The sequence below is a fragment of the Serinus canaria genome, chromosome 25 (genome assembly GCF_022539315.1).
Source record: "Serinus canaria isolate serCan28SL12 chromosome 25, serCan2020, whole genome shotgun sequence".
Classification (NCBI taxonomy): domain Eukaryota; kingdom Metazoa; phylum Chordata; class Aves; order Passeriformes; family Fringillidae; genus Serinus; species Serinus canaria.
In genome coordinates this window covers 8420955-8436589 of record NC_066338.1, presented here as the reverse complement: position 1 = coordinate 8436589, position 15635 = coordinate 8420955, and the positions used below count along the sequence as shown (strand labels likewise).

The 15635-nt window shown below is 53.1% G+C and overlaps 2 protein-coding genes across 5 annotated transcripts in view; both read right to left on the bottom strand.

Annotated features, from left to right (window-relative positions):
* Nucleotides 1-2169: 2169 nt before the first annotated feature.
* Nucleotides 2170-4451, bottom strand: LOC103824635 (H-2 class II histocompatibility antigen, I-E beta chain-like). The gene is made up of 3 exons (XM_050984164.1): nucleotides 4352-4451; nucleotides 3745-4014; nucleotides 2170-3132 (listed from the first exon to the last, which is right to left on the bottom strand). The coding sequence occupies exons 1-3, from the start codon at nucleotides 4434-4436 to the stop codon at nucleotides 2795-2797; spliced, it is 693 nt and encodes a 230-aa protein (XP_050840121.1). The 5' UTR covers nucleotides 4437-4451; the 3' UTR covers nucleotides 2170-2794.
* An 888-nt stretch (nucleotides 4452-5339) lies between these two features.
* The window catches only part of LOC108963630 (zinc finger protein 304-like), a 190263-nt gene continuing 179967 nt past the window's right edge, over nucleotides 5340-15635 (bottom strand). For 3 of the 4 annotated variants that reach the window (XM_030229983.2, XM_050984125.1, XM_050984124.1), the window contains exon 2: nucleotides 5340-11698. In XM_030229983.2, coding sequence (XP_030085843.1) covers nucleotides 10424-11452 — 1029 coding nt within the window. In that variant the 5' untranslated portion in view covers nucleotides 11453-11698 and the 3' untranslated portion in view covers nucleotides 5340-10423. The remainder of the gene's footprint in view (nucleotides 11699-15635) is intronic. The other variant, XR_007779659.1, reaches the window with a different exon arrangement.

Genomic DNA, 15635 nt, shown 5'->3' with positions numbered 1-15635 from the left:
CTTCTGAGTGGTCTCTCAATGACAGTTGTGAGGCAGATGAGGGATATTTCAGACAGACTCTCACACATCTCTAGCAATATAGAAGCATTAAAATAACACTTAGGAAAACTTATAAGGGAAAAGAAAGTTAAGTATAAAAGTAGAAAGGCACACAGGCGCCAGCCCTGGATCCAGCAACAAAAATAGATTGTTGCAATGTCTTTGTCCTTGGTCTAAGTGATGGTCCCAGGATGGATCCCTTGGGGGTTTGGAAAGCCCCAGAAACACCAAGTTCTGTGGGTCAGTATGGGTTCAGGTTTGGGTGAATGCCCAGGTACCTCCTCTGGGGGGAGTTTTACACTGTCGGATGTCACACTGTGGATCCCAGGGCTCTGATGGTTTATGGCCCCTTCTGAGATGTGGCCCTGCCTCTCCCAGCAGCGCAGTTGAGCCAGGTATGTCCCGTGGGAAGGGATGAAAACCTCCAGCCCTCTGTGTGACTGTCCCAGGCCTTCCCCAGGGGAGTTTCCAGAGCTGAGCCAGTTGTGTAAGGGAGGGCATTGCCCAGGTCCAAAGCCCTGTTCTGTTGGAGCGTTGGGGGACACAAGACAGATGAAGGACCTGGTTAACATAAGAGATTTGATAACAGGATGCCTTGGGAAAAACAAATGGAACTTTGAAAGTTAGACCTAGATTGAAAGAAGATTCAATCAAATGGGTTTACCGGAAAAAGAAAATCCCATTAAACTCTGCAGGCAAGAGATGTTGTTGCATGCATAAGTTTGTGTAGGTGATTTTAACATAATCATTGTAGAACACATTACTAGTCTCCCTGAAATAGTACATAAATGCTTGTATCCCACAATAAAATTGGATTCTGATCACTGAATCAATCTGTCTCTCTCCATCACCGACACTGTCCTGCTTGGCAGCATCTCCTTCTGATTGACCCTTCCCTGGCTCCCAGCCCGGCTCATCCCGTTCACCCCCTCTGCCCCAGGCACTTCCCATGCCCATGGCCAGCAAAGCCCCCTCTGCTTCTGCCAGTGGTTCGAGCCATTACACTGGGACATTTCAGTCCCTCACAGCTCTGCTCCCCAAAAACCCAGAGGGATGGGTGGTGCCTCAAAATGACTCCATCCCGCTGAAAATGGCTCAACTCCACCTCCAAACAACTCAAACCCACCTCAAAATTTTGCAGTATCTCCTGAGGCCAAATTACTCCCAGTTGTGGATGTTCCTTGTCCACAAACTTCACCCAGTTGTTGCCATCAGGGAAGTGACAGTGGGCTTTTCCCCAAAAATGGAACACACCTGTGTAGGAAAGGAGACAGGTGAGGGGGTGCCTCCCCTCACCCCCAACAGACCTCAGCACCCTACAGCAGGTTGGAGGCTCAAGGGACCACCCTGCATCCCCCATTACCACTCCCCTCTGCCCCACAGCCACCACGGCACTGGCTGCTGGGTGGGGTCACCCCCACTGTCAGCCCGCCAGGGAGGGATGGGGGAGCTTGGGGACCCCCAAGTAAGGTTCTGCTTACATGCCCCCCCCACCCCACCCCGAACCCCAGGGAACAGCTCAAGAGATCCAGTGATGGAGTGATGGAGACAGAGAGGGGCTCCCAGGGGAACCCCTTTGCTGCCATCACCCCTCCTCTTACCCCCCTCTCAAACACCTTTCCCATCTTCCCTGTGCTGCTCCCTCTCTCACACAAGAGCTCCTCACCCACAGCCAGGGTGGGCTCCCAGCACCCAGTGTGGGGTGACACACAGGGGACTCACAGACGTCCCCATTCCGGATCCATCTCGGGGCCAATTCTGCCCTTCCCATCACAGTACCCCTGTGGGTTCCCCCAAAATTCCTCCACATAGCTCCCCCATAAATGGGATCAAAAAAAAGCTTGGAATGGAAAATGGAAAGCTTTATTGGGAACACTGGGAGCAGGCACTGGGTGGGGACAGAGTGACAGCGGGGTTGGGGGAACACGGGACCCCCCCAAGTGGAGCGGGGACGGAGTGGGGGGTCCTGGCCAGGCCCAAGGCCCCAGGGAGGGGCTGCGGCCGCCGGCGGCTCAAGAGCTCTGTGGGCAGAGAAAAGAGGGTGACACTGGGCTGGGGGGAACCCGAGGGGAGCACACACACTCTGGAAGAGGGGGGACACGACTCCCTGGACCCCCCTCACCTTCTTGCACAGATAGAAGCCAAGCCCCAGCACCAGGAAGACGAAGCCCAAGACAAAGCCCCCGATCCCGGTCAGCATCTTGCTGCGGGTGGTGTCCAGCAGCATCTCTGTGGGGTCCGGAGAGCTCAGGACCCCCCAAAACCTCTCACAGATACCCCAAACCCCTCCAAACACCCTCCAGCCCACCCAAGACCACAAGACCTCTTTCCTATCCCCATCCAACCTCCCTAGTACCACCCAAGTCCCCTCCCCATCCCTCCAGGACCCCAAACCCCCTCCCAGTTGACACCCATGTTCCAACGATCCCCCAAACCTTTTCCTAGTCCCACCAGGGCTCACCAACATCACTGCCAGTAGATTGAAGCACACTCACTCCCATCCCAGCCCTGTTTTTACATCCCCACCCTGCTTCCAGCCCCTCCAGCTTCATCAGACTCCCTTCCAGTTACATCCAGCACCACCAGGATGTTCCCTCTCAGAAGCCACCTGGAAACCCTAAACTGCATCCCAATCTTCCCAGCATCCTCCAAAACTCTTCTCTGCCCTCCCAGGCCATCCAAACCCTTCTCCCAGTTACCCTCTGCCTCCCTCAAACTCCCTCCCAATTATTGCCAGCTACCACCAACTCCCCTCTCAGTTAAGCCCAGTCCCACTCCCCCTCCCCCAGCGCTGTGGGAGCTGGGCCATACCCCGGTGCCGGCTCAGCGGGTGCTCCAGGCTGACGTGCTCCACCTGGCAGGTGTAGGTGAGCCCGTGCTGGGGGGCGGTTTCCAGCAGCACCAGCAGCTGGTAGGTCCAGTCCCCGTTGGGGACCACGTCGGTGGCCACCACGTGCTCCGAGAGCTCCTGCTGGCCCTGGAACCACCTCACCTGGATGTGGGCAGGGTAGAAATCCATCACGGAGCAGAGCAGGCGGCCAGGGCAGGGCTGGGAGCTCGAGGGCACCAATGAGATGGACACGGTGGGGGGCACTGGGAGAGATTGAGAAGACACTGGGATAAGATGGAGGTAAAATGGGAGACACGGAGAAGTACTCGGTTAACATTGAGAGGGACTGGGGAGGCATTGGGAGGGGGTTGGAGAATGCTGGGAGGGCACTGGGAGAGAGAATGGAAGTCTGAGAGTGGCCCGAGAAGGACTGGGAATTGAATGGGAATGAAATGAGAGGGACTGGGAAGGATGTGCCTGGCACTAGGAGGGATTTCTGTGGCACTGGGAGGGCCTGGGGCGGCACTGGGAGGAACTGGGAATGACGTGCGCGGCACTGGGACGCCGAGTCCAGCGCGGGGCACTCGGCTCAGCGGATCTGCATGGCAACTGATGAGTCATCAGAGAGACGTACTCTGATTGGCTGGGGCAGCTTCACGCCAGGTTGAGATGAACACGCGGGGGGCGCAGAGAGAGACTGGGATGGACTGGGAGAGGTAGGGAGAGCTCTGGGACACTGCGGGGTGGGCAAGAGCCGACGGGGATGGGCACAGGAAGGCCTGACATGTCTGGGGTTATTCCCAAGGAGGTTTTGGGGTACTCGAGGGTCACTGACAGGGCAGGACCCGAGGGGACACGCTCAGCCCGGCGCTCACCTCGGCGCTCCACGAGGAACGGGGTGGACAGCTCGTAGTTGTGCCGGCAGTGCCTGTCCACCGCTGCCCGTCTGTGCTCCATCCATTCCGGGTCGCTGTTCCAGTACCTGGCAACCTCCTCCCCATATGGGGTGTCCCCCACAAAGTGCCCCAGATCGCTGTCGAAGTGCACGTACTGCTCCCGGTTGTAGATGAACCTCTTCACAAACCTCACCCGCTCGGTGCCATTAATGAAGTGACACTCGGACTGAACCATCTCCTGGAACACTCCTATGTGTGCAGGACACAGGTCAGAGGGTGTCCCTCCAGCAGCCCCCAGCACCCCACTGCAAACCGAGCGCAGAGGCAACCCCAGATCCCCACTCTGCACCCCGTGTGCCCCACGTGCCACCCCTTGTAGGCCCTTTCTTCCCCCTGCCCCTCTTCCTCTTTTCCACTCTTCTCCCCCTTTTCCTCCCCCTTTTCCATAACCCCTCAGTCGCCAGCACCACCCCCCACATCAATTTGAGGGTCCCACCTCCCCCTTTTCCCTTCACGCCCCACCGTTCCCACCCTCCCAAGACTTCCCTTACCGACCCCCCCCCCCCCCCCCCCCCCCCCCGCTCACCTGAGAGCTCCGCGCCCGCAGCCGGGGGGGCTCCCAGCATCAACAGTGCCGCCAGCAGGGCCCCAGCTGCCGCCACTCGCCCCATGGCCAGACACCTCCCCCCTGTTCCCCCTGGTAAATTCCCCTGGCGGCAGAGTCCGGGGGCGAGGGCGGGGCGCGGGTGGAGTCCAGGTGAGGAGCTCTGGGCGCTGTGGGACTGCCCGGCAACTGGGGAGTCATCAGCGCCGCGCGTTCTGATTAGCTCTCTAAATGGCTGAGGAGAGGCCCAGGAGCTGGAAGGAAAATCGGGAGCGATCCCACTCCGAGGACCGGCACGGGCACAACAGACCCTGCCTGGGCACAGGGAGTAAATTTATTATCAACTAACTCACAGCAGGACAAGGACAAGGGGAGGAAATCTCTCCAACACCTTCCCCACACCCAACGGGTATCATCAGGACCACAGATCACCAGGCCTCTGCACAGTGTGGGTCACTGGGGATCCCGCACTTAGGACACTCGTAGGGCCCCTCCCCGGTGTGGATGCGCTGGCAGGTGATGAGCTTGGAGCTCGGGCTGAAGCCCTTCCCACACTCCCCACACTCACAGCGCCATTCCCCAGTGTGGATCTTGTTGACCTTTATGAGGTGGGGGTTCTTTCTGGAAGCTCTGCCCAAATTCCAAGAACTTGGAATCTGCTGTGGATCCTATGATGGGTAACCAGGTCAGACTTCCATATGAAGCACTTCCCCCATTCCAAGCCCCAGCAGGGATGTTCCCTGGTTTGCATCTCCCGGTGCCAGATCAGGTGGGAGCTCTGGCTGGAGCTCATTCCACATTCCAAGTATTTGTAGGGTGTCTCAGCTTGAGAGACTATTTAATAGGGGACACTGTGGAGTGAGTGTTGTCCCCTCTACAGGTTCCAATAATCCCTTTCCACCAACAGTGTAGGCGAGACTGGGGGTTGCACGGCCGGGACGGACGGAGACGAGAGATCTCTGAAGCCAAGTCGTGGAACTTGCGGTTTATTGCAAAGGGCATGGGTACAGGGCCCTGCTGGGAGCTGCCAGCTGCAGCTCGGAGCAGGCCCGAGAGAAGAGAGAGGATGAGAGGGTAAGAACGTAAAAGGCAAGAGCTAAGAGCATAGAAAAGTAAGAGCAAGAGCAAAAGCAAGAGAGCAAGCGAGCGAAGTTCCCGTTACAATACAATAAATCATCTTCTGTGTTGAATATTCTGATTCTTGCTAACCAATCTAGTAGAGCATACAAATCCTATAGCATTTACATACAACCTATAAGAATCACTACATTACCATATTGTGGTACATTTTAAACCCTAAATCTACTCTTCGGACCCCTTCTGCCAAGCTGGCAGGGTCTGCTCTGACCCTTGGACCTTCCTGCTTGCAGAGGGTATTGTTTCATCAAGAGGGGATTACCTTCATCCGGCCACACCATTGTTTTCCCGTTGTTCAGTAATTAAGGGATGTCAAAGCTTGCTTTCATTTCAATCTCGCTTATAGTTTCTATATTCTCAAAATCTTTTGCCAGGCAATCATATTTGTAAGGCTTTCCTGTTTCATCTTCCCCAACACAACAGGAAATGAATGTTAATAGATGAAAGTGAAAAAAACTCCAACAATTTATTAAAAAACAGAATGCCCACAAGGCATGAAAAAAAACCCCATTAAAAACCAACATTAATAGACATTGAGTTGTCAGCCCTTACTTCCCACACACACCGTGGGACGAAAGACCCAAAATGCCAGAGAAATCCCTGCTCACGACTCGGGGTACAGGTAGCACCGGCTTCTCCCCCAGGGGAAAAGCCAACCAGGTGCTGTCCCAGAGGAGATGAAAGCCCGGGGCTCGCCCGGCGTTGAGGTCCTCCCCAGCTGAGCTCCGCGGGCACGGTCCTGGCAGGTGAAGCAGCGGCGCTGAAGCCTCGGGCTGATTTCTCTCCCGGCCCGGCCCGGCCCGGCCCGGCCCGGCTCGCAGCGGCTTTGGGCTGCAGCGGCGCCGCTCCGCTCCTGCCTGCGCGGAGCCCCCGGGCTCCGACAGAGCCGCTACTCAGTTCGCCTCCAGGAGCTCCGAGGCTCGCCGCTGCAGCCTCTCCCAACCAAAGAAAGGAGAAATCCTTTGTTTGCCTGGCCCGAAAAAGCTTTTCAGCCAGACAGAAAACCACGGTGCGCAGAGAGAGCCGCGCGGAAAACCCGAGCAGCCAGACGCCAACGCAGCTGTTGGGGGTTGGTTTTTTTTCTTTTCTTTCCCTGTTATTTGTGGATTTTTTTCCCATTGAGTTGCTAAGAAGCACTAATGGCTGTGTGCTTAAGAAAGTGGGGATGGGGAACTCCTCCAGTTTTTTGTGAGTTTCTCCTGGGGATGGGGGGTACGACAGAGATACAAACGGAAAAAAGACTGGGCAGTTGGGGATGCTCTCTCTCTCCTGGGTTTCGGAGGAGGACAGTCAGACCTTGTGTGGGTGTGTGCAGCGTTGATTTATGGAGCATGCACTACAACACCGTTTCATACTCCCTCTACTAGTCTCATTAACTTTTTCCAGGGCCAATACAAAGGGGTCAGAGGGAGCCCTAAGTCCACAATCTCTCTGCCACTCAGGGTGGTTCTGGAGGGAGAAAAACATGTCAGTATACGTCACTTCTTCCTATTTTTTGTTCCATCTCAAAAACAACATAAGCTGTAACCAAGTCTCATAATGTAGGGTTCCGGTTGGGGGCCACCTGACTGCCTCTTCAAGCCTATAAAGTGGCCACCACTGTGTGGAAAATTTCACTAGGGTCCTTTTATTTTCTATCCCTCCATACCCTACTAGTTCCTTCCAGTGTGCCAAAATAACAGCCTCAACGGCTACTTTTGGGGATCTCTACTCTGGTTGCTTCCCATCGCTCCCCTTCTCCTTAACAAAACCAACACCCTACCCCAATCCTTATTACCTCCTCCTTTGCTTCTTGTCTCACTTCCACCCAAACCTGGCTTCACAGATTTTTACAGTCCTTTCCAATCTTCTTCTTGCACAGCCCACAGCTCAGGTACTAAATGTGATTTTCCACACACCAGCTTTAAAATCTTAGGTTCTAAATCAACTTGATCAGGGAGCTGTTGACACTGGGCACATTCTCTGTACCAGTTAGCAGAAGAACAATAATAACATCCTGCACAAATCTCACACTGCAGTAACACCCATGCACAATGTTAACCTCGAGATGCACCAAAAGCTGCAGGAAAATTCCCACAAATGCAAGCTATTCCATTCACTCTTCCTTTGCTTTCTAGATTCTCCATAGCTGGTTGCTCCCAATCCAAAGCCACTAGTCTCCCAGCAGACGTCTGATATAAACCTTCTAAATAAATGCTCTCATTTCCCCTGTCTATCCACCAGTTTACTGACTTCACAAACTTCCACGAGTCGAGCTTAAACCACTGCAGCAAAGTTCCTTCTATCTGTCTGGCCAGAGTGGATTCTCAGACCAAAACTACCCCCATTATGATTCGAGCAATCAGCATCTACAAACACAATCCCCGTACTAAAACCACAAGTAAACTCTTATCAAAGACTTCTACTTTTTCTTGCCAAACTCGCCCTGTCCTTTGTCTGTCTCCTTTGCTTCAAAATGTTCATGTCTCAGCTCTCAAAAATTAATCAACTGGGCATACTGTTAAGGATGTCTTATACCTCCCCCTCTGCACAGGGGTGACTGCTGCTGGCTGTGACTGCCTGTGTGGTTCAGCTGGAACCCAGACAAGTGTAATATCCATGGGTTCCAGTGCTGCACCATCACTCTCCCTCTTTGAGGCAGGGAGAGGGTTACCCACCAGCTGGAGCAGTATATTCCCTCAGCACCTGCTGTATCTTCTCCATTACCCCCATCCAATCTGGGTGGTTTATTTATGAGGTGGGCTGTTGGGCAGTGTCAGGCTGTGGGGCAGCATCCCTGGTCACTGAGGTACAGTGACTAGATGTTAGAGTGGTAACCCAAGGCAGTCTCACCTTATCTCTAAATGCTAAATAAAATAGGATTATCAGCAACACCAGCCACTGTATGATATGACTGGCATCTAGAGAATATTTGAACCCTTAGAAAGCTCTTGGGATAGGCCCAAAGAAATGAGTGAAGGGTTGGGAGAAAACATCCCCTAGTGTTACTTCCTCATAATGGGTGCCATTATCAATGAAACCCCAAAAACATACACTTAAGTGTGTGGTAACCATGTATCCATGTGCCCACTTTCAAGAAGATAAAAATCCATTAGTTCCTCTCCTTATTGACCCATTGTGCAAACACTGCATAACAGCCACGGTAGCCTTAGTCCTAAGACCCATGTTTAGATAAGGAGCTGCAAACGGGAAAAATACAGCCACAACCACACACTCATCGAACTGGGGTAGGCAACACCACATGGTGCTGCCCAACAAGGTTTGTATATCCACCACACAAAAAAGTAGGTTACCCAGAAACTGTTATTCCTTTGTCACTCTTTCCTCTCAATGCCTTCAGGCCCCATTGGGTGCCAAAATCTGTCCTGGTTTGAAAGAGGGGTGCCTATAGAGGAAGGTGGAAACCTCTCTTGGAATGGAAAATATGACCCCTCCCCTATGAATTATTATAAATTTGAAATTAAGGGGCTGATGGGGCTTTCAGGCAAAGACATGAAAAAATAACAGTTCCTTACTTGTATGTACGTATGCATGTATGTATGCATGTATATTTACTAGTATATATGTATGTTTACTAGTATGTATGTTTACTAGTATGTATGTAAGGCAAACAAACAATAACAACGGCAGCAAAGACAAACAAAACCTCAAACCCAGTCCCAGCCTCTCCCGGCCGCAGGCCCCGTCCCCGTTGGTGCAGTTACGGTCACAGCCGGCAGGGGCACTGCTGGCTCCCCACCGGGCAGAGCAGGTGCGATGGCTCCTCCGTGGCTGCAGGGGGCGCTGCCTCTCTGCACGTGGCAATGGCAGGCGGGCTGGCAGGAGAGAGGGACAAGAGGCTTCCTTGGCAAACTCACTGGGGCAGCTGATCCCAGTTCCCCTCCAGGTGGCGAAATGGGCTGTAGCAGGAACCTTGGAACAGCAGCTGGAAGGGCAGATGCCAGCACACCTGGAAGTGGGGAAAAAAAAAAAGATAGCAGAAACTCTGGGGCCCTGCCCAAAGCTGCTGGGTGTCTGGATGTCGGGTTACAGTGTACCAAGAAGCCTTGAAGCAGCGGCAGAGAAGAGCAGGGCTGAGTGGGAAATTGCTCCCTTGGGTAGGTCATCTGAGATGGCCAGTCCCCGGGTCAGGCTGTGCAAAGGGGGTGGGCCCTGGCAGAGGACTGGGGGGCTCCTGGTCCCAGGTGCTGGTGTGGTACACACTGGCTTTGGGCTCCCAAGCAGCAGAGAACCAGAGAAGGATACCAATAAGCCCAGCCACAGTGCGCTTACACTGCAGTAACAAAGAAGCAAAAGAAACAAAAAGAAACAGGCAAAATCCACAAGGCAACAGTATCTCTGTCAGAGGCATGACGCAACAGGGCCATTGCACAGATTGGCTGCTCTCATAGGAAATCCTGGGCTGGCTCTCACCCATCCCGATACTCCCAGAGCCAGGGGAGGTGAGGGGGGACCAACAACCACCACAGAAACAAAAAACTCCAAAAATGGTATGGGATAAAAAAACATTCCCAAGACAATGCCTGTGGGCCAGAGAGAATTAAAATTGTGGAATCATTTAGGTTAGAAAAGATGTCCAAGATGAATCAGTATTCCCTGATGCCAGAAGAAATAATTGAAAACCAAAGGTGAGATTTTATGGGGCTGAAAGTCAAACAGTCTGCTCTTCCCAATGAGTTGCTGAAGTCAATCAGCATCCCGATGGATGTTCCTCTCCATGTTCATCCAGGTACCTGTGGGGAGCCAAGATGTGGAACCCACCAGCCAGGTGTCTCTCCAACATTGCTTACCAGGACCATAAATCACCAAGGCTCTGCCCATCGGGGTCACTGAGGATCATCCAACGTGGATCCTCCCATGGGGGACGAAGAAGCGCACGAAGTTCTTCGCACACTCAGGGCACTCACAGGGCTTCCCCTACTGCTGGCTCCGTTGGTGTTGGGTCAAGTGAGAGCTCCTGAAGAAGCTCTTCCCACACTCGGGACACTCGTAGGGCCTCTCCCCAGTGTGAACGCACTGGTGGGTGACAAGACGGGAGTTTTGCTTAAAGCCCTTCCCGCAGTCGGGGCAGCAGAAGGGCCTTTCCCCCATGTGTATTGGCTGATGTAGAAGGAGATGGGAGCTGGTATAAAACCTCCTCCCACACTCCCCACACTCATAGGGCCTCTCCCCGGTGTGGATGTGCTGGTGGATGACGAGGTATGAGTTTTGCTTGAAGCACTTCCCGCAGTCATGGCAGCAGAAAGGCCTCTCCTCTGTGTGTATTGGCTGATGTAGGAAGAGCTGTGAGCTGGTCCGAAACCTCTTCCCACACTCCCCACACTCGTAGGGCTTCTCCCCAGTGTGGATGCACTGGTGGATGATGAGCTGAGAGCTCCAGGAGAAGTTCTTCCCACATTCCAAGCACGCATAAGGCTGTTCCCGTTCCCTTGTGTGGATCTTCTGGTGCTTGATGAGGGTGGAGCTCCAGATGAAGCTCTTCCCACATTCCAAGCACTTGTAGGGCGATTCCCCAGTGTAGGTCTTGTGGTGCTTGATGAGATCAGAGTTCTGGATAAAGCTTTTCACACATTCCAAGCACTTGGAGGGCAATTTCCCAGTGTGGATCTTCTGGTGCTTGATGAGGTTGGAGTGCCGGATGAAGCTCTTCCCACAATCAGAGTACGTGTAGGGTGATTTCCTAGTGTGGATCTGGTGGTGCTTAGTGAGATTGAAGCTCCAGCTGAATCTCTTCCCACATTCCAAGCATTTGTAGGGCCGTTCTCCAGAGTGGATCTTCTGGTGGCTGTGCAGGTGGGAGCTCCAGCTAAAGCTCTTCCTACATTGCCCACACTCATAGGGACGTTCCCCAGTGTGGATCCTCTGGTGCTGGGCCAGGTCAGAGCTCCGGCTTAAGCTCTTCCCACATTCCCCACACTCATATGGACGTTCACCGGTGTGGAACATCTGGTGCTGGATCAGGTTTGAGCTCCGGCTGAAGCCCTTCCGACATTCCAAGCATTTGTGGAGGTTCTCCCAAGCTTCAGGCTTCTCCACCAGCTCCAAACTGTGTCTGGATTTCTGGCCTCACCAGCACAGGGGGAGTCTTTCTTCCTTGCAGCTCTCTGGGCCGGATTTGCAGCCTCTCCTTGTGGGGGATCTCTGGTGCTTTTCCTCTTCCTCCATCTGGCCAAAGCTTGAGAATGACAAATCCTGGTTTGGGGCAAAAAGCAAGGGGGTGAGCACCTTGGGATGGGGTTCCCCCTGAACAAGTCCATCTCAGGAAGTCACCAGATGTTTTGTGCCCATAAAAATCTCCAAAGCACCAAGACTCAGCCCCCAAAACCCCTCATAGGACATCTGCCTCTCTCGTCTCTACATTTTCTGTGGGTTCTGTGGGTTTCCCTTCACTGGGCTGATGGGGGGCCCGTGGCTTCTGGCATGGCTCGTTCTAGGGTCTTGCTTATGGATGATCCAGGGGGTTTTGATGGTCCAGTGATCCCTTTTCCCCTGACTCTCTGCTCCAGGGTTCCACAGATCCCAGGGGTCCCCCACACCAGGCCCTTCTGCTCTGCCCTTCAGGCTGCCAGGGGTCCTCTGGCTCTGGGTGAGCTATCCTCTCTTCTCACTCCAAGGGTCTTAGGCTTCCCCTCCACTGCTCTCCTGGGGCATCACAAAGACCCATGTCCTCTCCCCACCAGTACCTGGTGATTGTCACATGGACCCCAAATATCCCCCAAAGGGGAAACTGCAACTCAGCATTGGGATCCTTCAAGATAAAAAATTCCCCCCAAAAAACCAAGCCCTTGCAGTGACCCACAAAGTTATTTGGGTCTCAACTCTTCAACCTGTAAACTCCAAACAGTCGCCACAAAAAAACTCTCTTGAGAACTCTCTGATATATCTGGGGCAACCTCCTCCTCCCTGGCCACCTGCAGGATGGAACCTCACACTTTTCCTGTCTCCCTTCTCTTGATCCCACGCCTCCTCCTTGCCAGCCCTGGACCTCTCTTTCGTACTCCCCTCTGCCCCATATCTGCTGCAGCACTGGCTGGGGATGGGAAGAATGACCCCCAAAAATCCCCCAGGAATGGACAAGAGGGTTGGGGATCCCCCCAGTGCAGCTCCATCCCCTCCCAGAGCCCCGGAGAATCACTCCAGGGATGATGTGATGAGGACACAAAGAGAACCCCTACATGATCTGCTTTCCCACTGTGCCCCCTCCCCTAATCTCCCTCTGCCACCCCTTTCCATCACCTGCCCTAATCCCAGCTCTGCCCAGCTCAGTTTGGGGGTGACCCACCCCCTTCTTTCATTCAGTCTAGGTGTCCTAAATGTCCTTTTATGACTTCTCTCCCCCTTTCCCATTGTGTTGAAGGGAATAAATGAATGTGTCATTACAAAAACATAGTGTGAATCTGCTTGGAGATAGGGCCAAGAACTTGTAGATGAGGAACTGACAGGAGAAATCATCAGTTTCAGAAAAAGGTTTTCATTCACACAGACTGCTCTCAGCCAAAGTCCTGCTAAATTCCTGAACTTCAAGAAGAACAAAGATTTAATAGAGCCATGAATATCATGTGCAATACAAAAGGAGAGAATGTTCAGGAAGTTTGCACATTCTCCCACAGCTAATTAAGGATGTGGATACCCTGGGGGAGACACATTGGCAGAACAGGGACCTGCTCTGGGATACCAGGTGTGGAGGGACCCTGAGCACAAGGAGGAGGAGCAAGGAACATCTGGGAAAGGCAGATTATAAGGGAAAGTGTCAGAATTTTCTTTTATGGATTTTATTTTGGTGACTGCAAAACTAACTGGTTTTGCAGAAAGCTCGGGAGCTGTCAGAGGATGAGCACCCACAGGCAGTGAGGGGAGCTGCAGGAGTGGCACAAGAAGGCCCTGCAGCACTTGGGCACAAAGGCACAGCAGGGGAATGCAAGAAGGGAGCAGATAAAGGCCAAGCTGAAGGCAATGGCCAGGGCAGAGTTCCTACAGCCCCTGAGGGATCAACCCCAGGGCCCAAGGGGGCCCCAGCACCCAGGGGACAGCTCGGCCACAAGCACCTGGCAGAGGCATTGCCCTCCTCCGCAGGGGAGAGCCCACCCAAACTGCCCCTGGCAAGGAATCAGGGCTCCAGCTGCAGGGCACAAGGACACTGCAAGCAGAGACAGCAGCACCCTCAGGACAAGCAAGTCCACCCCTTTGATGGACATGGATTGACAGGGCTGTCACAGCTCCCATCACACCAGGGACCCACCACACTGGAGCCCTTGAGAACATTCAGGGTGGGTCTGCATTGAGAGGAGGCCGCTCCTGATGGACACAGGGGGCTCTCCATCCACTCTGAATCTCAGATGTAAAAGGGGAAATTGTCAAGAAGCTGTTTGATCATTCAGGGGGTAAGTGGGAAAAATGAGAAGGTGTGTTTTCTTCAACCACTATCAGTAGATGTGGCAGACAGATTTTAAATGCATGGGTTTCTACTTCCTCCTAATTGTGATGATCATTTACTGGGAAGGGATTTAATGGCTAATGCGGAAATGCAGATTTGTATTCTAAAAGGCTAATGCTGTACCTTTGTGTCAGATGAGAGGCAAAGCCTGTGCTAAAGTGAAACCAGAAGCGTGGGCAACCCCAGGAAAATACAGACAATTCGATATGGAGCCTCTCCAAAGTACTTTGAAGCAACCAGGACAAGTGGTGTCTAAAAGCAACACCCTGTTCCATGAGAGGAAAGGAAGGCCTCACAGCCTGGTACTGAGTCCCTGTTAAAGGCAGGGCTTTTGGAGCCAGGGATCTCTCCCTACAACACTCCTATTCTGCCAGTCAACACACTGGATGGATGAGCACAAGGAGGAAACAGAAAATTTTCAACTGTTAAAATGAAGATTAACTGAGGCTGCTGGCCTGGGCCTTCCAGACAGGAAAAAAGAATGTGAATTATGTGTGGATATTAAACAGGGCCATGCCAAAGGAATTCTTCTGCTAAAATGTTTAACCCAGTGGCCAGAGTGGCCTCAATGTCTGCAGAACTGGGCAGACACAGCCCCAGTGGGAACTAAGGCCTGAAAACCAATGACAGCAGAGCACCTCTTATTGTTCAGGTCTGGCATCAAGTTAAAGCTCTGACAACCAAAAGAGCCTCTAAATGGATGAGTTATGTATGGAACCTGTTAAATGGCACAGGAGGATTTAGAACTGAGGACAGGGGAAGGGTCTAACCAAACCTCCTGTTTGAACAGCCTGGAGAGCAGCTGGCGAGGAACCCAGGAATGCATTCAAGGGATAGAGCTCCAGACCCAGGCTGGGAGAGACTGAGGAGACACACCCACCATGGGACTTTGCTGTTCCCAACACCCACCCAGGACATCGGCTCCTGCCTAAGGAGTGCAAAGCAGCACCACTGGTGGCCAAGTGCCCTGGCCCATGCCAAGTGGCTCTGAGGCCAGAAACAGCCAACAGCACAGCTGAACATTGGGCACCCCTCAGCCTTGGCTCCAGGGCTCTGAAGCCCCGGAGATTTCCACTTCCCACCTGCAGCAGGAGGATGGGAGGCCCCACTGAGCCTGCCCTGAAGGCAACGCAGCAGCAGCCACGGCTCCACAGCAGGCTGAGCCCCTGGGCCTGCCCACAGATCCTCTGCTGAAATCCTCTGCCTGCCCACCCTCCTCTGGCATCTCCAGCCACTGGGGCCAAGCCTTGCTGGAATTGCTGCAGCTTCAGTGCTCTCTGGGCCTGCACTCGCCACAGCTGCTGGGGAACACAAGGGCACAATTCCATTCTGGGGCTCAGTTACACTCACACACTGCCTGGAATATGATTACACCATGAGAATGTTTGTTCTTAATAATGCTGCTTTTATATTGTCAGTTCGGTTTGGGCCATGTAGTATATGACAGAGATACTTCATGCTAGGTAACTATAAAAACTATAAAGATCCAACCATGCCTCTGACCCCCATGACCAGAAGCAGGGCCTTCCTTTCTATTCAAAGGATTTCCAGGACTCACCCAGATAAAATCATGACTATTAACAAATGAAGGAGTCCTTCCTGGGCAATCATTGGCCATCTCCCAGGAATGTCCAGCACATTCACAGAACCACAGAAGGGGCACCTGAAAGAGATTACAGCACCTGGAAGAGATTA